The sequence below is a fragment of the Eubalaena glacialis genome, chromosome 17, assembly GCF_028564815.1.
Source record: "Eubalaena glacialis isolate mEubGla1 chromosome 17, mEubGla1.1.hap2.+ XY, whole genome shotgun sequence".
NCBI classification, from domain to species: domain Eukaryota; kingdom Metazoa; phylum Chordata; class Mammalia; order Artiodactyla; family Balaenidae; genus Eubalaena; species Eubalaena glacialis.
This window is the reverse complement of record NC_083732.1, coordinates 51,108,854-51,123,461: the sequence shown is the minus strand read 5'-3', so window position 1 is coordinate 51,123,461 and position 14,608 is coordinate 51,108,854. Positions and strand designations below refer to the sequence as shown.

General features: G+C 35.6%; 1 protein-coding gene across 2 annotated transcripts in view; it reads left to right on the top strand.

The window, feature by feature from the left end:
- Positions 1-14,608, top strand: part of STK3 (serine/threonine kinase 3) — a 339,874-nt gene that overhangs the window by 45,974 nt on the left and 279,292 nt on the right. For both annotated transcript variants that reach the window (XM_061171351.1, XM_061171352.1), the window contains exons 2-3: positions 2,042-2,122; positions 8,412-8,540. In XM_061171351.1, the coding sequence (XP_061027334.1) occupies positions 2,042-2,122; positions 8,412-8,540 (210 nt within the window). The remainder of the gene's footprint in view (positions 1-2,041; positions 2,123-8,411; positions 8,541-14,608) is intronic.

The window sequence follows — 14,608 nt, the reverse complement described above, 5'->3', positions numbered from 1 at the left end:
CTTTTAAATCTTTAAGTTGTTTGAACTTTCAGTAGCATTTGAAAATGGTCAAGTACTCCTTTCTTGTCCTTCATGATCTCATTTCCTAAATTTTGATGTTTTCCTGGGATCTCTTCTTGACCCTTACGGCTTCTTAGACATTTTCCTGATGATTTTATCCCTTCTCAAGTCTTCAGGCTTCATCTGTGTGCTGGTGACACCAAAAATGACATTGCCAACTCAGATCTCTGCTGGTATTCATATATACAGTTGGTTGCTGGAAATCGACATTTGGATGAGAGGAGTTAAACCCATCTTATTCCCCTCCAAACTTTTTTCTGGTGTTCTTTAGTTTAGTAAATAACATTACCATCTAGTCATTAGCTTAAGCCAAAGGCTTATTAAGAGACATTCTCAACTCCTCTCTTTCTCGCATCACCCCATATTTAATCAAAACCACTTTCTGTTGACTGTGCCTCTTTAATATCTTGATTAGCTTATCCTCTCTCCATTCTTACTGCCACTACTATATTCTTTGCATCCATACTTTGAATAATCCCCTACTGGTTTCCCTTCTCTACTGTTGCTTACTGCATGTCCTTCCTCTGGATTACAGGGGAAGTGATCTTTTTAAAATAGAGCTCCTTAACATGGTTTACAAGACTCTTTTTAACCTGACTCTTTTTAATACATCCTGGCCACTTTTACTTTATTCTTTCTGAATTATTTTTGGTCCTTTGTACATGATACTTTATTCATACCGAATTATTTTTGGTCTTTTAGACATACCATGTATAATGCCTTTCATTTCTTGCTTCTAGGTATTTCTGCACATGCCATACTATGGATAACTTTTAAAAAAGCAAAAACAAAATAAAAAGACATTTCTCTATGGCAAATAGTCAAGTAGACCATAAAACTAAAAACTCATAAGTGAAGTCAATACAAGTGAAAATATTTGCAACGTAAACAAAGACCAGTTTCCCTTGTATACAGATAAGAAAAGAACCAAAAACCCAGGAGAAAAATGAGCAAAGAACATGAATAGATGATTTGTTTCATATTATATTAAAAGATGCTCAACTTCGCTCATAGTAAGAGAAATGCAAAATAAATCTTCTCTGAGTTACAAGTTTTCACCTAATGTATTGGCTGAAATATTTGGTTCAATACTATGTAGGTGGAATTGTGGGAAAAGACGCTCTCTCATACATTACTTGTAGGAGATTAAATTCGTATAAGCCCCCTGGTGGGCAGTTTGTTAATATCTATTAATATACATATATATTAATATCACATACAATTATAGTAGATAAAATATACCATAATATAATCAATCAACAATTTTAATAATTACTATATAGTTATTATAATAGTGATCTTATATTAAATTTATATTGTGACATATGGTTATACTTACAGTATATGTGCTTATTTATCAATATATATACTTCTGTATTTGTGTGTGTTTATATATTCCCCTGACCTCGCAGTTTCGCTTCTGGGAATTTATCTTAAAGATATATTAGCACATGTGTGAGTTGACTTATGTATAAGCTTATTTATTGCAGTGTTGTTTATATTAGCAAAAGGGAACCTAGATATCCATAAGTAAAGGATCGGTGAGTAAGAGAGACTACATCTTTGCAACAGAATAGGATGTAGATGTAAAAAAGAAAAGAATGAGGATGCTTTCTATGTATTTATGTCATAGAGATCTCCAACATGGATTTTATGTTGTCAAGTAAAAACATCAAAGTATATAACAGTGTGGATAAAAAAGATTGTGTATAAAATGCTATATTGTGTGTTAAAAAGGGGGAGAAATAAAAATATATATTCATATTTGTATAAAGGTTTGACAAGAAGCTAATAAAAGTGCTTATTCTTTGAGGTGTTTCTGGGAAGATTAAGAACAGGGGTTGGAAGGAGACTATGTACTGTATACTTTTTTATATTGATTGATTTTGAACCATTTGAGTATATTGCCTCTTAAAAATAAAATTAAAAAATTTATGAAAGATCTTAAGGAAAATATTTTTTCTGTTCTTTTTCTCTTCAGTAAGCTAAAAAAGCTGAGTGAAGACAGTTTGACTAAGCAGCCTGAAGAAGTTTTTGATGTACTAGAGAAACTGGGAGAAGGGTAAGTACAAAAACATGAAAGTAGCATTTAGATAATGACAGAACAGTTATAAAATACTGTGTAAGATTAGTCTTTCACTAGAGTATATTTGATTGAATTGAGTAGTAAGAGTATAGAGGGAATGTACCTGAACATAGTGAAGGGCCATATATGACAAGCCCAAGCTAACATCATACTCCGTAGTGAAAAGCTGAAAGTACAGGAGAACTTCCAGGATAGTAAAAGGCACAAAACACAATTAAAACAGCTTAGACCAGCAAGAATAGGGAAAAAGAAATAGAGAAAACAAAAATATAAAGTAGTAAGCTAAGTGTAAGTTGGAAGGAATAAAGTGAAGTACATTTTTCACTAAATGTCAATTCTCTCATAGACAAATTATTAGGGCTAATTAAAATGCAAAACCTAGCTATATGCTGTTTATAAGACGCCCGTGTAATACAAAGGGTAGATATATAGTGGTATTTCCTATTAGAGATATCAGATAAGAAAGAACTAATCACACCAAAAAACAAAAAAGAAAGCAGGAGTGGCAATATTTATATCAGGTAAATTAAAGTTAAAAGATCTTGAGTAAAGAGGGGTTAATATTCAAATGAAGAATAAAGAGGGATATTAGATAATGATATAAAAGACAGCTTATAATGAAACATATATGTGTCAGTCGCCGTGACAATTAAATTTCTGAAGGAAAGCTGTTAGAAACATCAGGGGAATCTAACAAAAATATGTTCATGTGAGAGATTTTAATATATCTTTTTCTGAATTGGACAGAATAAGGAAAAAAGAGAAAGGACATAAAGGGATTAAGTATTATAATCAACAAACTTGATTATGTATATGTGTGTGTACATATATACACACACACACACCATATATATGGTATGTATTTATACTTACATTGATATAACTATTCTTGCCTCCCCCCCACCCCCAGTTTTTGGTATATTCATGGACCACTGATTAAAAAAAACTAACAAAAAAACCCCAATAAATTCTAAAAAAAGGGATTTTGCAGGTTACATTTCTAATTATAGTCTACTAAAATTAGAACTAAATAATTACAATATGATAAAACCCACACTTATTGGAAATTAGGAAACATAATCTGAGGTAACCTATGAAGAGGAAATTGCAAATTATCTAGAAAACAATGAAATAGAGAACAAATCATACTAATATTTATGGAATCCAGCAAAGCTGTAATTAGGTGACCATATTTAGTTTTAAATTTCTTTACTACTAAAGAAGAAAGACCAAAAAGTAAAGAAGGAAGGAAGGAAAGAAGTAAATAAATAAATAAAATAACTTAGTGCTTATTTAAAGAACTGAGAAAAATAATAAAATGTACCAGAAGAAACTAGAAATAGAGAATTCATGAACTAAAAAGCTGAAATTAATGAAATAGAAAGTAAAAAAATTAGAAATAATATATGTATATAAAAGATACTTCTTTGAACAGGTCATTAAAATAGTTAAACCTAGTTCTGACTTTGACTAAAGAAAAAAGAGCAAAAATAATTGAAGATTTGGAATAAGAAAGAAGATACAAGCAATGATAAAGAAATGATTTGAAGAATTAAAAGACTACTAAATGCTGCTCTATGAAAACTCATTCGAAAATCTAGAAGTAGATGATTCCATAACAAAATATGAATTGTGTGAATTGACTCCCAAAGAAGTTTAAACTTAGATATATCAATTACCATAGAAAAGATGGAAAGGCAGTTCAATATCTATCTATTAATTAAAAAGATACCAGCTCATGATATATGTACACATAGCTGATTCACTTTGTTATACAGCAGAAACTAACACATCATTGTAAAGCAATTACACTCCAATAAAGATGTTTTAAAGGAAAAAAAAAAAAAGATACCAGCTCATAGCAGCAGTATTCACAATAGCCAAATGTGGGGATGTCCATCAGTTGATGAATGGATAAACAAAATGTGATATATCTGTACAATGGAATATTATATAGCTATTAAAAAGAATGAAGTACTGATACATACCTCAGTATGGATGAACCTTGAAACATACATTCAGTGAAAGAAGCCAGATACAGAAAGTCACATATGATTCCATTTATATGAGGTATCCAGAATAGACAAATCCATAGAGACAGAAAGCAGATTCCAGATGATTTGGAACTAGATAGAGGTGGTAAGGATTACACAACATTGTGAATGCAGTACACTTTAAAATGTTTCAAACGGTGAATTTTATGCTATGTTCATTTTACTAAAAAAAAAAAAAAAGTACCAGCTAAGGTTTATCCAGTCATTAAGGGACAAAGAATTGCAGTTATTTTTATGAAGCCAGCATAACTTTAATCAAAATCTAGATGTATGAAAAAAGAAAACTGTAGTTCAGCCTGACTTTGCTACCCATTATGATTACCATGCCCACCTTGTCTCAGATGGAAAGACATTGCCACTTCACTTCTTAATGGATCCCAACATCCGTTAAATTTAGGGAACTTATTTCAGTGTTGGCATCTCTGTTACCTCTGACCTGCACTATACAGCTTTCAGCGACACCAGTAAAGGGAGTATCCTCTGGACTCTCTCAGTGAGCATACTTAGAGGGTGGGCCAGCAGGTCACATGGTGAGATGTCGATTCTAGTATTCCATCTACTTGAGCCTTTGATCTCCTTCCTCTGATGTATAATGAGGATCCCTGGCGTCTCACTTAATGTGGGCCATTGTTGAGTCTGGGTTTTAGTTAACTAGCTGAGCAGACTGTTAGGGACACTCTCAACTGTTTGTTAGAAGTACATTCCTTTCTCCCTGGAAATCTTAGAATTCCTTCCCACACATATTCTTTAGGGTTCTGCTAATAAAAACTGACAAAATCATACACCTCTTTTGGTGTGACTAGTAGGTACTCTTGGGTCAGATTTTATATTCATTCCTCTGGTTTCTGTGGGAATTTGAGTGTAATTATAGGTCTGGAACAATGAGAGGTGGTGGTGATGTAGTCTGGGAAAGGATCTGCATATCCCTGAAAGGCAATTCCCTCAAGTAAGGTCTTATAGAGTCTTCAGGCATCATGAGGTTAATTTTCTCAGACTAGGGGATAGGGTTGCTTTTGCTGACAAGGGAGACTTGGTAGGGGTTGGGGTTTCAGGTATTCAGATTAGTAACAATCTACGTTAATATCCCAATACCAATTCTCTGGGTACCTCTCTTTACAGTTAAAAACCTAACTTTAGCATAGTAGTCTTGGTGATGTTGTGAATTCAGTTTGCAATGTAATTCAGCTTCCAGCAAGATTAGACTTTGAGTTTGGGTTTCAGAAGTCTCAGTCCTGGGCATATAAGAATTACGACTTTCTTTTGGGGCATTCAGAAGTTTTCTGGGTCTCTTAGTCTTGGGCTGGCAATTTAAGCCCTGAGCTTGTTATAATTGTTTTATGACTTTTCCAGTGTAGGCAGGAGCAGCCATTCCATTCTGCAGTCTTCATACCCTTATTTTCACTGTGACATTCAATTGATACAGTTATTTGGTTTTCTAAAGCTTTGCCTAGACTCCAGGCAACTAAGGATAATAATTTAAATAATTGTTTTGCCCCTAAATACCATAGGCTATCAATGTTCTGTTTGTCACTTGTTTTGAAGCCATTTCTTCCAGGTTGTCCATTTATTCAAATCTAAGAAAAAACGAATCCAAGATTCCCATCTTTAAGATTCCTTCCCTTAGAACCAGTTCCTTCCCCAAAAGTATTGGTACCAGGACATGGTTAGGAAAAGAAAGGCTACTCTGTGTACTCTGGGTTTAAAGAGTTTATTATGAAATTTGGGGCTCAAATGACTTGTGGAAGGGCCAGGGATGCAAAGGTTATGGACTTTGTCACTGAAGGTCAGAGAAGCCAGTGCTGAAGATCTCAGCCTGGAGTACTGAAGTGGTGTTTCTTAGAAGCTTACTTGGGATCTGCTGGAATCCTTAAGAATCTTTGAGAAGCTCGCACCAACTATCTTAGTCTGCAGCAGCAGCATCTTGATTATCAAAAAGCTCAGCAAGAAGCCACTGTGTATCTTATATCTGCTAATGCATCTGCTACAGCTAAATTTGGAGAATGTTAGTTTCTCCTCAACATTTTGCCATTCAGATTTCATGCATTGTCGAACTCTTAACTGGGATCCATTCAGGGAAGGGAAATCTGGGAAATGTGGTTCCCAGTTTTCCTCCTTTGTAGTGGCAAGAAGACCTTAGAAGGGACTGATGGCGTTGCTTAACTGACAATAGGTAATCTAGCACTGAATTCTCGATTAGCTTTTGAGGGAAAAAAATATATGTATACACACACGTATATACACACACATACACACACACACACACACACACACACACACACACAGAGATATGGCTTCTAAGGGGAGATGCAGATTTCCCCTGCTATCTGCAAGTAGAGCGTTCCTATGAAACCTTTCGTAAGTTGAAATGTTGTAAAGCAAACAAGCAGTTACCTTATGACACGTCTTGCTAACAGATACACAGAATAAATTGAGATAAAGCACAGATGCTCGCAGACACAGTTCAGAGCTATGGCAGCATGATGCTGAGATGCTGAGTGCAGTTTCCAGGGGATGAGCTTGGCGCGGCCGCTCTTGCTGCTCATGGTACTTTCTCCCTCTGTAATGGCTCCTGCAAAAACAAACATTGAATGCTGTTTTTGCTTTTCACCTTTTTTTGTAAAAGGGTAAATCTTCTTCGAATTTCTTCTGGTTAGCGAAACAGGTACTAATCCGGGTGTTTTGTAAAAGCGAAGGGGCGTAAGGTGAACTTTTGAAAAGTGGGGTTTACCTGTGTGTGTGTAAATTAGGACTACACACACACACACACACACACACACACACACACACCCCCAAAGGTGACTTTGGGTATCAAACTAAATTAAATTACTTCAGAAAGCCCAAAGAAACAGAGGATAGAATGCAATTCATTTTGTTAAAGTAACTGCTTTGTCACTCATTTTTCACTTTTTCACTTGTTTTAAAAGATTGTAAATTTGAAATGATTCTGCATAGCTTCCTAATATTAGGAAACATTCCATGTCTCTAACGGCTTGCTCTTCCTTCTCTTCTGTAGAAATAATGTAGTAAGGAAAACATGATCTTTGGAGTCAGAATATGTTTGAATTCTGGCCTTGCTGGTCACTGGTATCTGAGTCTCTATTTCCTCGTCTTTTAAAATGGCTATAATAGTATTTTACCTCACAATTGAGAGGGTTGAATTTGATAATGCTTGTAAAACATCAAGCATAGTACCTGACTTACAATAAGAATTTAGGAAGTGATAGCAGTTTTTACCTTGTCTTCTAATTCATCTCAAAATACAAATGGCTTCCCTCTCTCATTGTTCTTGCTTTTTAAGACACATAAATATTTAATTGGCAATGTTTCAAGAGTTGTAGCGGAGACAGTTTTTGAGCAAGTGGCCATTAGACCCTATTACTCATTTTATTTATCTGTGCGTGTGTGGTCTTGCTCTTGAGGAGAAGAAGATAGTGAAAGGAGCATTTGAGAGACCTTGGATCTGTGACTTGGCGGGGACCAGATTTCCTGCTTCTCTCACTTTGGTGTTGTGTGGTCCCCAGCTGAAGATTTCAGTTGCTCTTAAGCAGTCTGAACAGACATTGTACTTTGATATTTTGGGGATGATTTTGTTGAAGATGAGATCAGCCTTTTCTTCTAACATGAGACTTTGGCTGTTTTTATTCTGTATTTCATTCTTTTAACTTCTACTTATGTATCTTCTTAATGCTGCATTTGTTTGAGTTGACAAACCGTAAGTCTGTTTCTTTCATTCATAAGAAAATCAGCAAATCTTTTTCTATTAATTTGATGATTTTAGTGAATTTTAAGTCTATAATTGAAGCATTAAAGCTAAGATATAATTCACTTTTTAAATTTGTTTACTTTGATTTGTCACCATTAAGTAGTATTTTAAATTAGAAAACACTACATGGTTACTATATATAAAATAGATAACTAATAAGGACCTACTGTTATAGCACGGGGAACTCTACTCAGTACTCTGTAATGGCCTATATGGGAAAAGAATCTAAAAAAGAGTGGATATATGTATATATATATAACTGATTCACTTTGCTGTATACCTGAAACTAACACAACATTGTAAATCAACTATACTCCAATAAAAATTTTTAAAAAATAAAATAAAAAAAGAAAAGACTACATGTAAAAACTCATAATAGACCATTTTTTCTCTAATAGTTATGATGTTTGAAAGGGGAAAAATAAATAAATGTCTTGGTTTCTTTTAGGTCTTATGGAAGTGTGTTTAAAGCAATACATAAGGAATCTGGTCAAGTTGTGGCAATTAAACAAGTACCTGTTGAGTCAGATCTTCAGGAAATAATCAAAGAAATTTCCATAATGCAGCAATGTGACAGGTATGTAGAGATTTTATTTCTTTACCTTCATTTTGATAAGTTTTGCTAATAATGTATAATAAAATGTGTTCTTTGGTCATTTGTTTAGTTTTCTCTTCTGACTTCCCATCGGAAGGGCGACTGATCTTTCAAGGAGGATGAGAATAGCTTTGTAGGGTTGTCTTTAGGACTTTCAGCTCTAAAGCAGAAATGATATTATAAAGCAAATGTAGTGAAAGAAAATACTCAAGCCCTTTTCTCATTTTCAGGGAAAATTTATGGGTGAGAATTAGTTTTTGATATTAAGGAAAAGTCATTTAACCATCCTTTTGATTTAATTGTTTTTACTAATTAAAAGCAGTCATGTCTTATGTAACTCTAATTTATTCAACAGACATTTACTGAGCATCCCTAGTGGGCCAGGTACTGTGCCAGGATCTAGGAATATCAAGGGAACTAAGACATTGTTTTTCTTCTTGAGGGGCTGGTAATCTAGTTGGGAAGACAGATACTTAAGCAAATAGCTGTAGTACAGCACAGTCATTATACTGACTGGTACATGAGGAGATGTTAGAACAAGGAGGCAGGGCACCTACCTCAGCCAGGAGTCAGGAAGTCTGGAATGCAGAGGAAGAGTAAATTTGGTGAGGAAATAGAGGGATGAGAGACTGTAAAGAGAATTAAAGGTAGAAAGGTGAAAAACAGCTCACTGTTATGTGCTGTTCTGACAAGGTTTAGAATTACTGCAGTGGAAAGTAAGAGACAGAGTGATATGAAATGAGTTTGGATAGGTAAATGGAGCTGATCATGAAGTATCTTGTATACCCTAGTAAGTAGCCTGGCCTTTATAAGGGATGCAGAGTGTGTAAATTAGGACTGTATTAGGCCTATAGTTACTTAATCAAAGAGGGATTTATTATTCTCCCTTTATAAAAGGTCTAGAGATAAGGTTAATATAGCAGCAATGAAGTAACAACTGTGATAGGCTTTTTCTTATACTGTGCCATCCTTAGCATGTGGTCTTTGTTCTCATGCTTATTATCTCATGGTTGCAAGAGAGCTGCTCCAGCTCCAGCATTTTGTCTACATTCCAGACAGGAGGAAGAAGAGAAGAAGTGGGAAAGGGCTTTCCCAGAAACCCTCAGCTTATATTTTATTCATCAGAATTGAGTCACACGGTGACTTAGAGCTGGCGAACTTAGGGGAGTCTGGACACATTGTCATCCCTAATCAAATCAGGGCCCTATTAGTAAGAGATCTATGGAAAACTTCCTTTTCCAACAGTATATAAGATACATATATTGTAAGCTCTTTGGTTAATGAAGTGACCGATAGTCCTAGAGGAACTTTGTTGCTTGTCTGTTCAGTTTTACTCTTCTTTATTGTGTGCTGTATATTTAGATTATATTACATATTTTCCATGAAGGCCATATAACTGGAAATTCAAGTGGTTATAGAAAAAAAATACATTCCTTAGCTCCCAGGTCAAAATATATAATTGCAGAGTTTTCCCAGACCTCTATTAATTTGGTAACTTGATAAGAATGTGGTTCGCATAGTTTGATGTAGATAAGGAAAGATTGACCATAGTGTAGTGCTGGGCTCTTCAGGTGCTTAATATTTTTTTTTTTTTTTTTTTTTTTTACATTTCAGTTAAGCCACTGAGATTTTTTTTAAAAATTAATTAATTAATTAATTTTTTGGCTGTGTTGGGTCTTCGTTTCTGTGCGAGGGCTTTCTCTAGTTGCGGCAAGCGGGGGGCACTCTTCATCGCGGTGCGCGGGCCTCTCACTCTTGCGGCCTCTCTTGTTGCGGAGCACAGGCTCCAGACGCGCAGGCTCAGTAGTTGTGGCTCACGGGCCCAGTTGCTCCGCGGCATGTGGGATCTTCCCAGACCAGGGCTCGAACCCGTGTCCCCTGCATTGGCAGGCAGTTTCTCAACCACTGCGCCACCAGGGAAGCCCCAGGTGCTTAATGTTTGCATGTTGCTATTATTATTTTATTATGATGGTTAAAAATAGTTCAGGTACTAATGTTGTGCTTTAGAGATTTTAGTTGAGTGTGCTCTAGGAAGGGCACGATGTCTCAGATATTACCCATTATACATCTCCTAACCTTTGTGCATCTTGGTACCCATCAGCTCTTGCTCAGGTTTCTGCAACAGCTTCCTGTGTGTTCACTTTGTCTTTCATTTTTGCCTACTCCAACCCATTTTTTCCCCTGAAGCTAGAGTGTTCTTTCTAAAATGCAAACCTAATCAAGCCATTCTCTGTTTAAAACCCTTAAGTGGCTCCCCATTGCTTAGCTAGATCCTGTCTCCTAAGGATGGCATACAAGGGCCTTCATGATCTGGCCAGTGCTTATGCTTCCAGGCTTCTCTCTTACCTGAGTTTCTCTTTTAAGCACCTGTTTACTTGTATTCTCTGTCACCTGACTCTTAAATTCTTTGAGTTTGGGATTATGACTTACTAAGTGCCCTTGGATCCTGCCACATAGTGGCTACTCAAGTATTGACAAGTATTACTAATTCCTGCCTGGATGACTCAAGTGGAATATCCAGAAGCAACTTTACATTTAACATTCTAAAACCAAAGTTTTAATTGTTGCAGACAAGCCTTTCAAATTCCTGTTTTGTTAATAGCATCATCATGTACTTAGTCTTTCAACAACAAAACTGAGAATTCATCTGTTTCTTTTTCTGATACCTCTGATGACACTAATTCTTGTAGCGTCTCCTTCTGAAATGTCTTCACTATCTTTATCCTTTCTTCACTCCTTGAGAGAAGGAATCATATTTCTTAGCATACATCACAATGCCTAGCACTGTACTTTTTGTTGAATGAATGTGAATAGATATGGTATGGATAAGGAGTATGTGAAAGAGCATTGTCGGTTGAGGGGACCCTAGGGAAATCTGATCGTTGTTCTTGTTATGTACTTGAAACTACTAAGGGGAAAGAAAAGTAGTGAATTAAAGGGGTAGAAAATGTGAATAAATTCTAGAAATTTTGTACCACTTTGTAGCAGAATGCCTTGTAACATAGTGCTTCTCAAATATTTGTTGAATGAAATGGTAAAACAAATATTGATAAAAAAATGGATCCTGTCTTCTAGATTTCACTTTTATATTCATACTGAACTTATGAAATAGTGAAGGATCAAAAAACAAAATTGGTTGGTTAAAAGATCCTAAAAGTGCTAAAAGATAAGGTAAGTGAAAAACTGGGAAATGGCAGGAACAAGCATTACATGTTTAGCTACTACTTACTTGTGTTAATGCAGATGTGTTAATGAGAACTGGCATAAAAATGATTTGGAAGAAAACAGTACAAATTGAAAAATTCCCACATAAAACAGTGGAATTTTGGTTAGAGAAGATGAAATTTGTATTTCTGAAATTGATATATTTTCTTAAGTCTATGCAGCTATTTGGGCATTTGGCAAATTGTCTTGCTTTCTACACTCTAAAAAGAGACGAGAGGGTGTTTTAATTTTTTTTGTTCATTTTAGTGAGTACTGAACGTGTTCAATACTGCATTTTGGCGTAAATATTTGAGGGAACCCATCTGCATTGTTTATTGTTGAATCTTCTGTGTCTAGTCCAGTGCTTGGCACAGAGTAGGCATTCAGTAAGTATTTGTTGAATGTTTAAATCATAGAATGTTGGTGCTAGACTAGACCTCTGTAGGTGTACTTTATTTTTTTTAAATTTTTTAATTTATTTTTTATTTTTTGGCCGCACCCCGCGGCATGTGGGATCTTCCCTGACCAGGGACCGAACCTGTGCCCCCTGCAGTGGAAGCATGGACTGTTAACCACTGGACCACCAGGAAAGTCCCAACTGTAGGTGTACTTTAGTTAGAGTTTTTCAAATGTACTCTGCTCTAAGGAGGTGCATCTAGGGGTATTTTCCACAAACAGTGAAGAATTGAGCAGAGTGAGAAACTTAGCCCTTGCTTTTATCTTTTTTTCTATGTTGGAGCGCATTCTAAAATTTTATTTGAGAAAAGACTTCTGGTGCTAAAGCATAATTAAGAACTATCTTATGGGTACAGAAAATGAGACCTAGAGATTTTACATGAATTGTCCTAGATCATAGCTAGTTAATGACTAGGATACTGTGAGGGCCCACATTTGCTGACTCCAGGGCCAGTGCTGAAGAAAGCAATGTCTATACAATGATTCCAACAGTTCAAAGTAAAGTACTCATTCTCAAGGCAGTGCTAGAGATGGAGGCAAGAGCTGGTCAGCAATACTTTTGAATACTATGTGCCAGGTCATGTGGATATAAGGGAACCACAACTGACACAGCTTCTACATTCCTAGTACTGACACTCTAGAGAAAGAATTTCTTGTATCTAAACCAAGAGAAATGTGTTGTTAATACATGCATCAGGGCACACAATTATTCACCTAATTTATTTTATTTATATATATATATATATATATAATATAAATTCAATATATATATTATGTAAAAAAATTTATTTGACTAATATACTGAGTACCTACTCCTGACGGTAGCCCTACGTGCTGCGCATAAGAGATATAACAATGAATGAGCCAGACTTTGGAAGGACTTTCAGTCAGATGCACAAGACAGATGAATGGACAGGCTGTTTCAGTATAGTGTGATAAGAGCTCTGATGGGGTAAATATGGGGAACTGTATGGGTTGGAAGACGTTTGTAACGCCTCACCATTGGGGATTCAGGGAAAGCTTCCTCAGGGAGATCATACCCAAGCTGAGTTCTGAAGGATGACTTAGATTTACTAGGCAAAGAGGAGAGGCGGTCCATGTGGTAGGAATAGCGCATTTCTAGCTTGCTTGCTCAGAGGCTTCTTTCTGCCAGAGCAGCTCCTGTCCCATGTGTTCTGTTTGCTGATGTTTCTGGGTGAGATTCCATTTGAACACTGTTTCTGATGAAAAAAATAAATAAATAAATTGAAACTCACCATACTGACGGATTTGTGATTAACTTTGGCAGTTTTTATCAGTTCATCTATATGTATTCGTTTTTGGGTGGCCCAAGAAATAAATTGCTGTGATTTAGATTTATATTGGAAACAATTCAGTTTTCATAGGAGAATATTCACGTTGCCTTTGTGAAAACACTGTATTACCCCTATTAAGTTTAGAACACTATTAAGATGGTAGAAGGATGTTAATGAAATGTATGTAATGCAAAATAGCCATTTCTTTAGTATTTTAATTATCACATGCTTATAATGGCAACATTAAAAAATACACCTTAGAAAATATTTGCAAAAGACTTATCTGATAAAGGAGTGTTATCCAAAATATACAAAGAATTTAAAAAACTCAACAAGAATACAAATAACCCAATTAAAAAATGGGCCAAAAACCTTAACAGACACCTCACGAGAGAAGATATACAGATGGCAAATAAGCATATGAAAAGATGCTTCACATCATATGCCATCAGAGAAATGCAAGTTAAAACAATGAGATACCACTACACACCTATTAGAATGCCCAAAATCTGGAACACTGACAACACCAAATGCTGGTGAGGATGTGGAGCAACAGGAACTTCCATTCATTGCTGGTGGGAATGCATAATAATACTGCCAGTGTAGAAGTCAGTTTTTGACAGTTTTCTTCCAAAACTAAACATACTTTTAACCATATGATCCAGCAGTCTGGCTCCTTGATATTTACCCAAAGGAGTTAAAAACTTACGTCCACACAAATACTTGCACATGGATGTTTATATCAGCTTTATTCATAATTACCAAAACCTTAGAACCAGCCAAGATGTCCTTCAGTAGGTGGATGCATAAACTGTGGTACATCTGGATAATGGAATATTATTCAGCACTAAAAAGAAATGAGCTATCAAGCTATGAAAATACATAGAGGAAACTTAAACGGATATTACTAGTGAAAGAGGACGATCTGGAAAGGCTGCATATACTGTATGATTTCAACCATATGACATCCTGGAAAAGGCAAAACTATAGAGACAATAAAAAGATCAGTGGTTGCCTGGGGTTAGGAGGGTGGGGGGGATGAATAGGTAGAGCAGTGAAATTACTCTGTATGATACTATAATGGTGTATACAGTT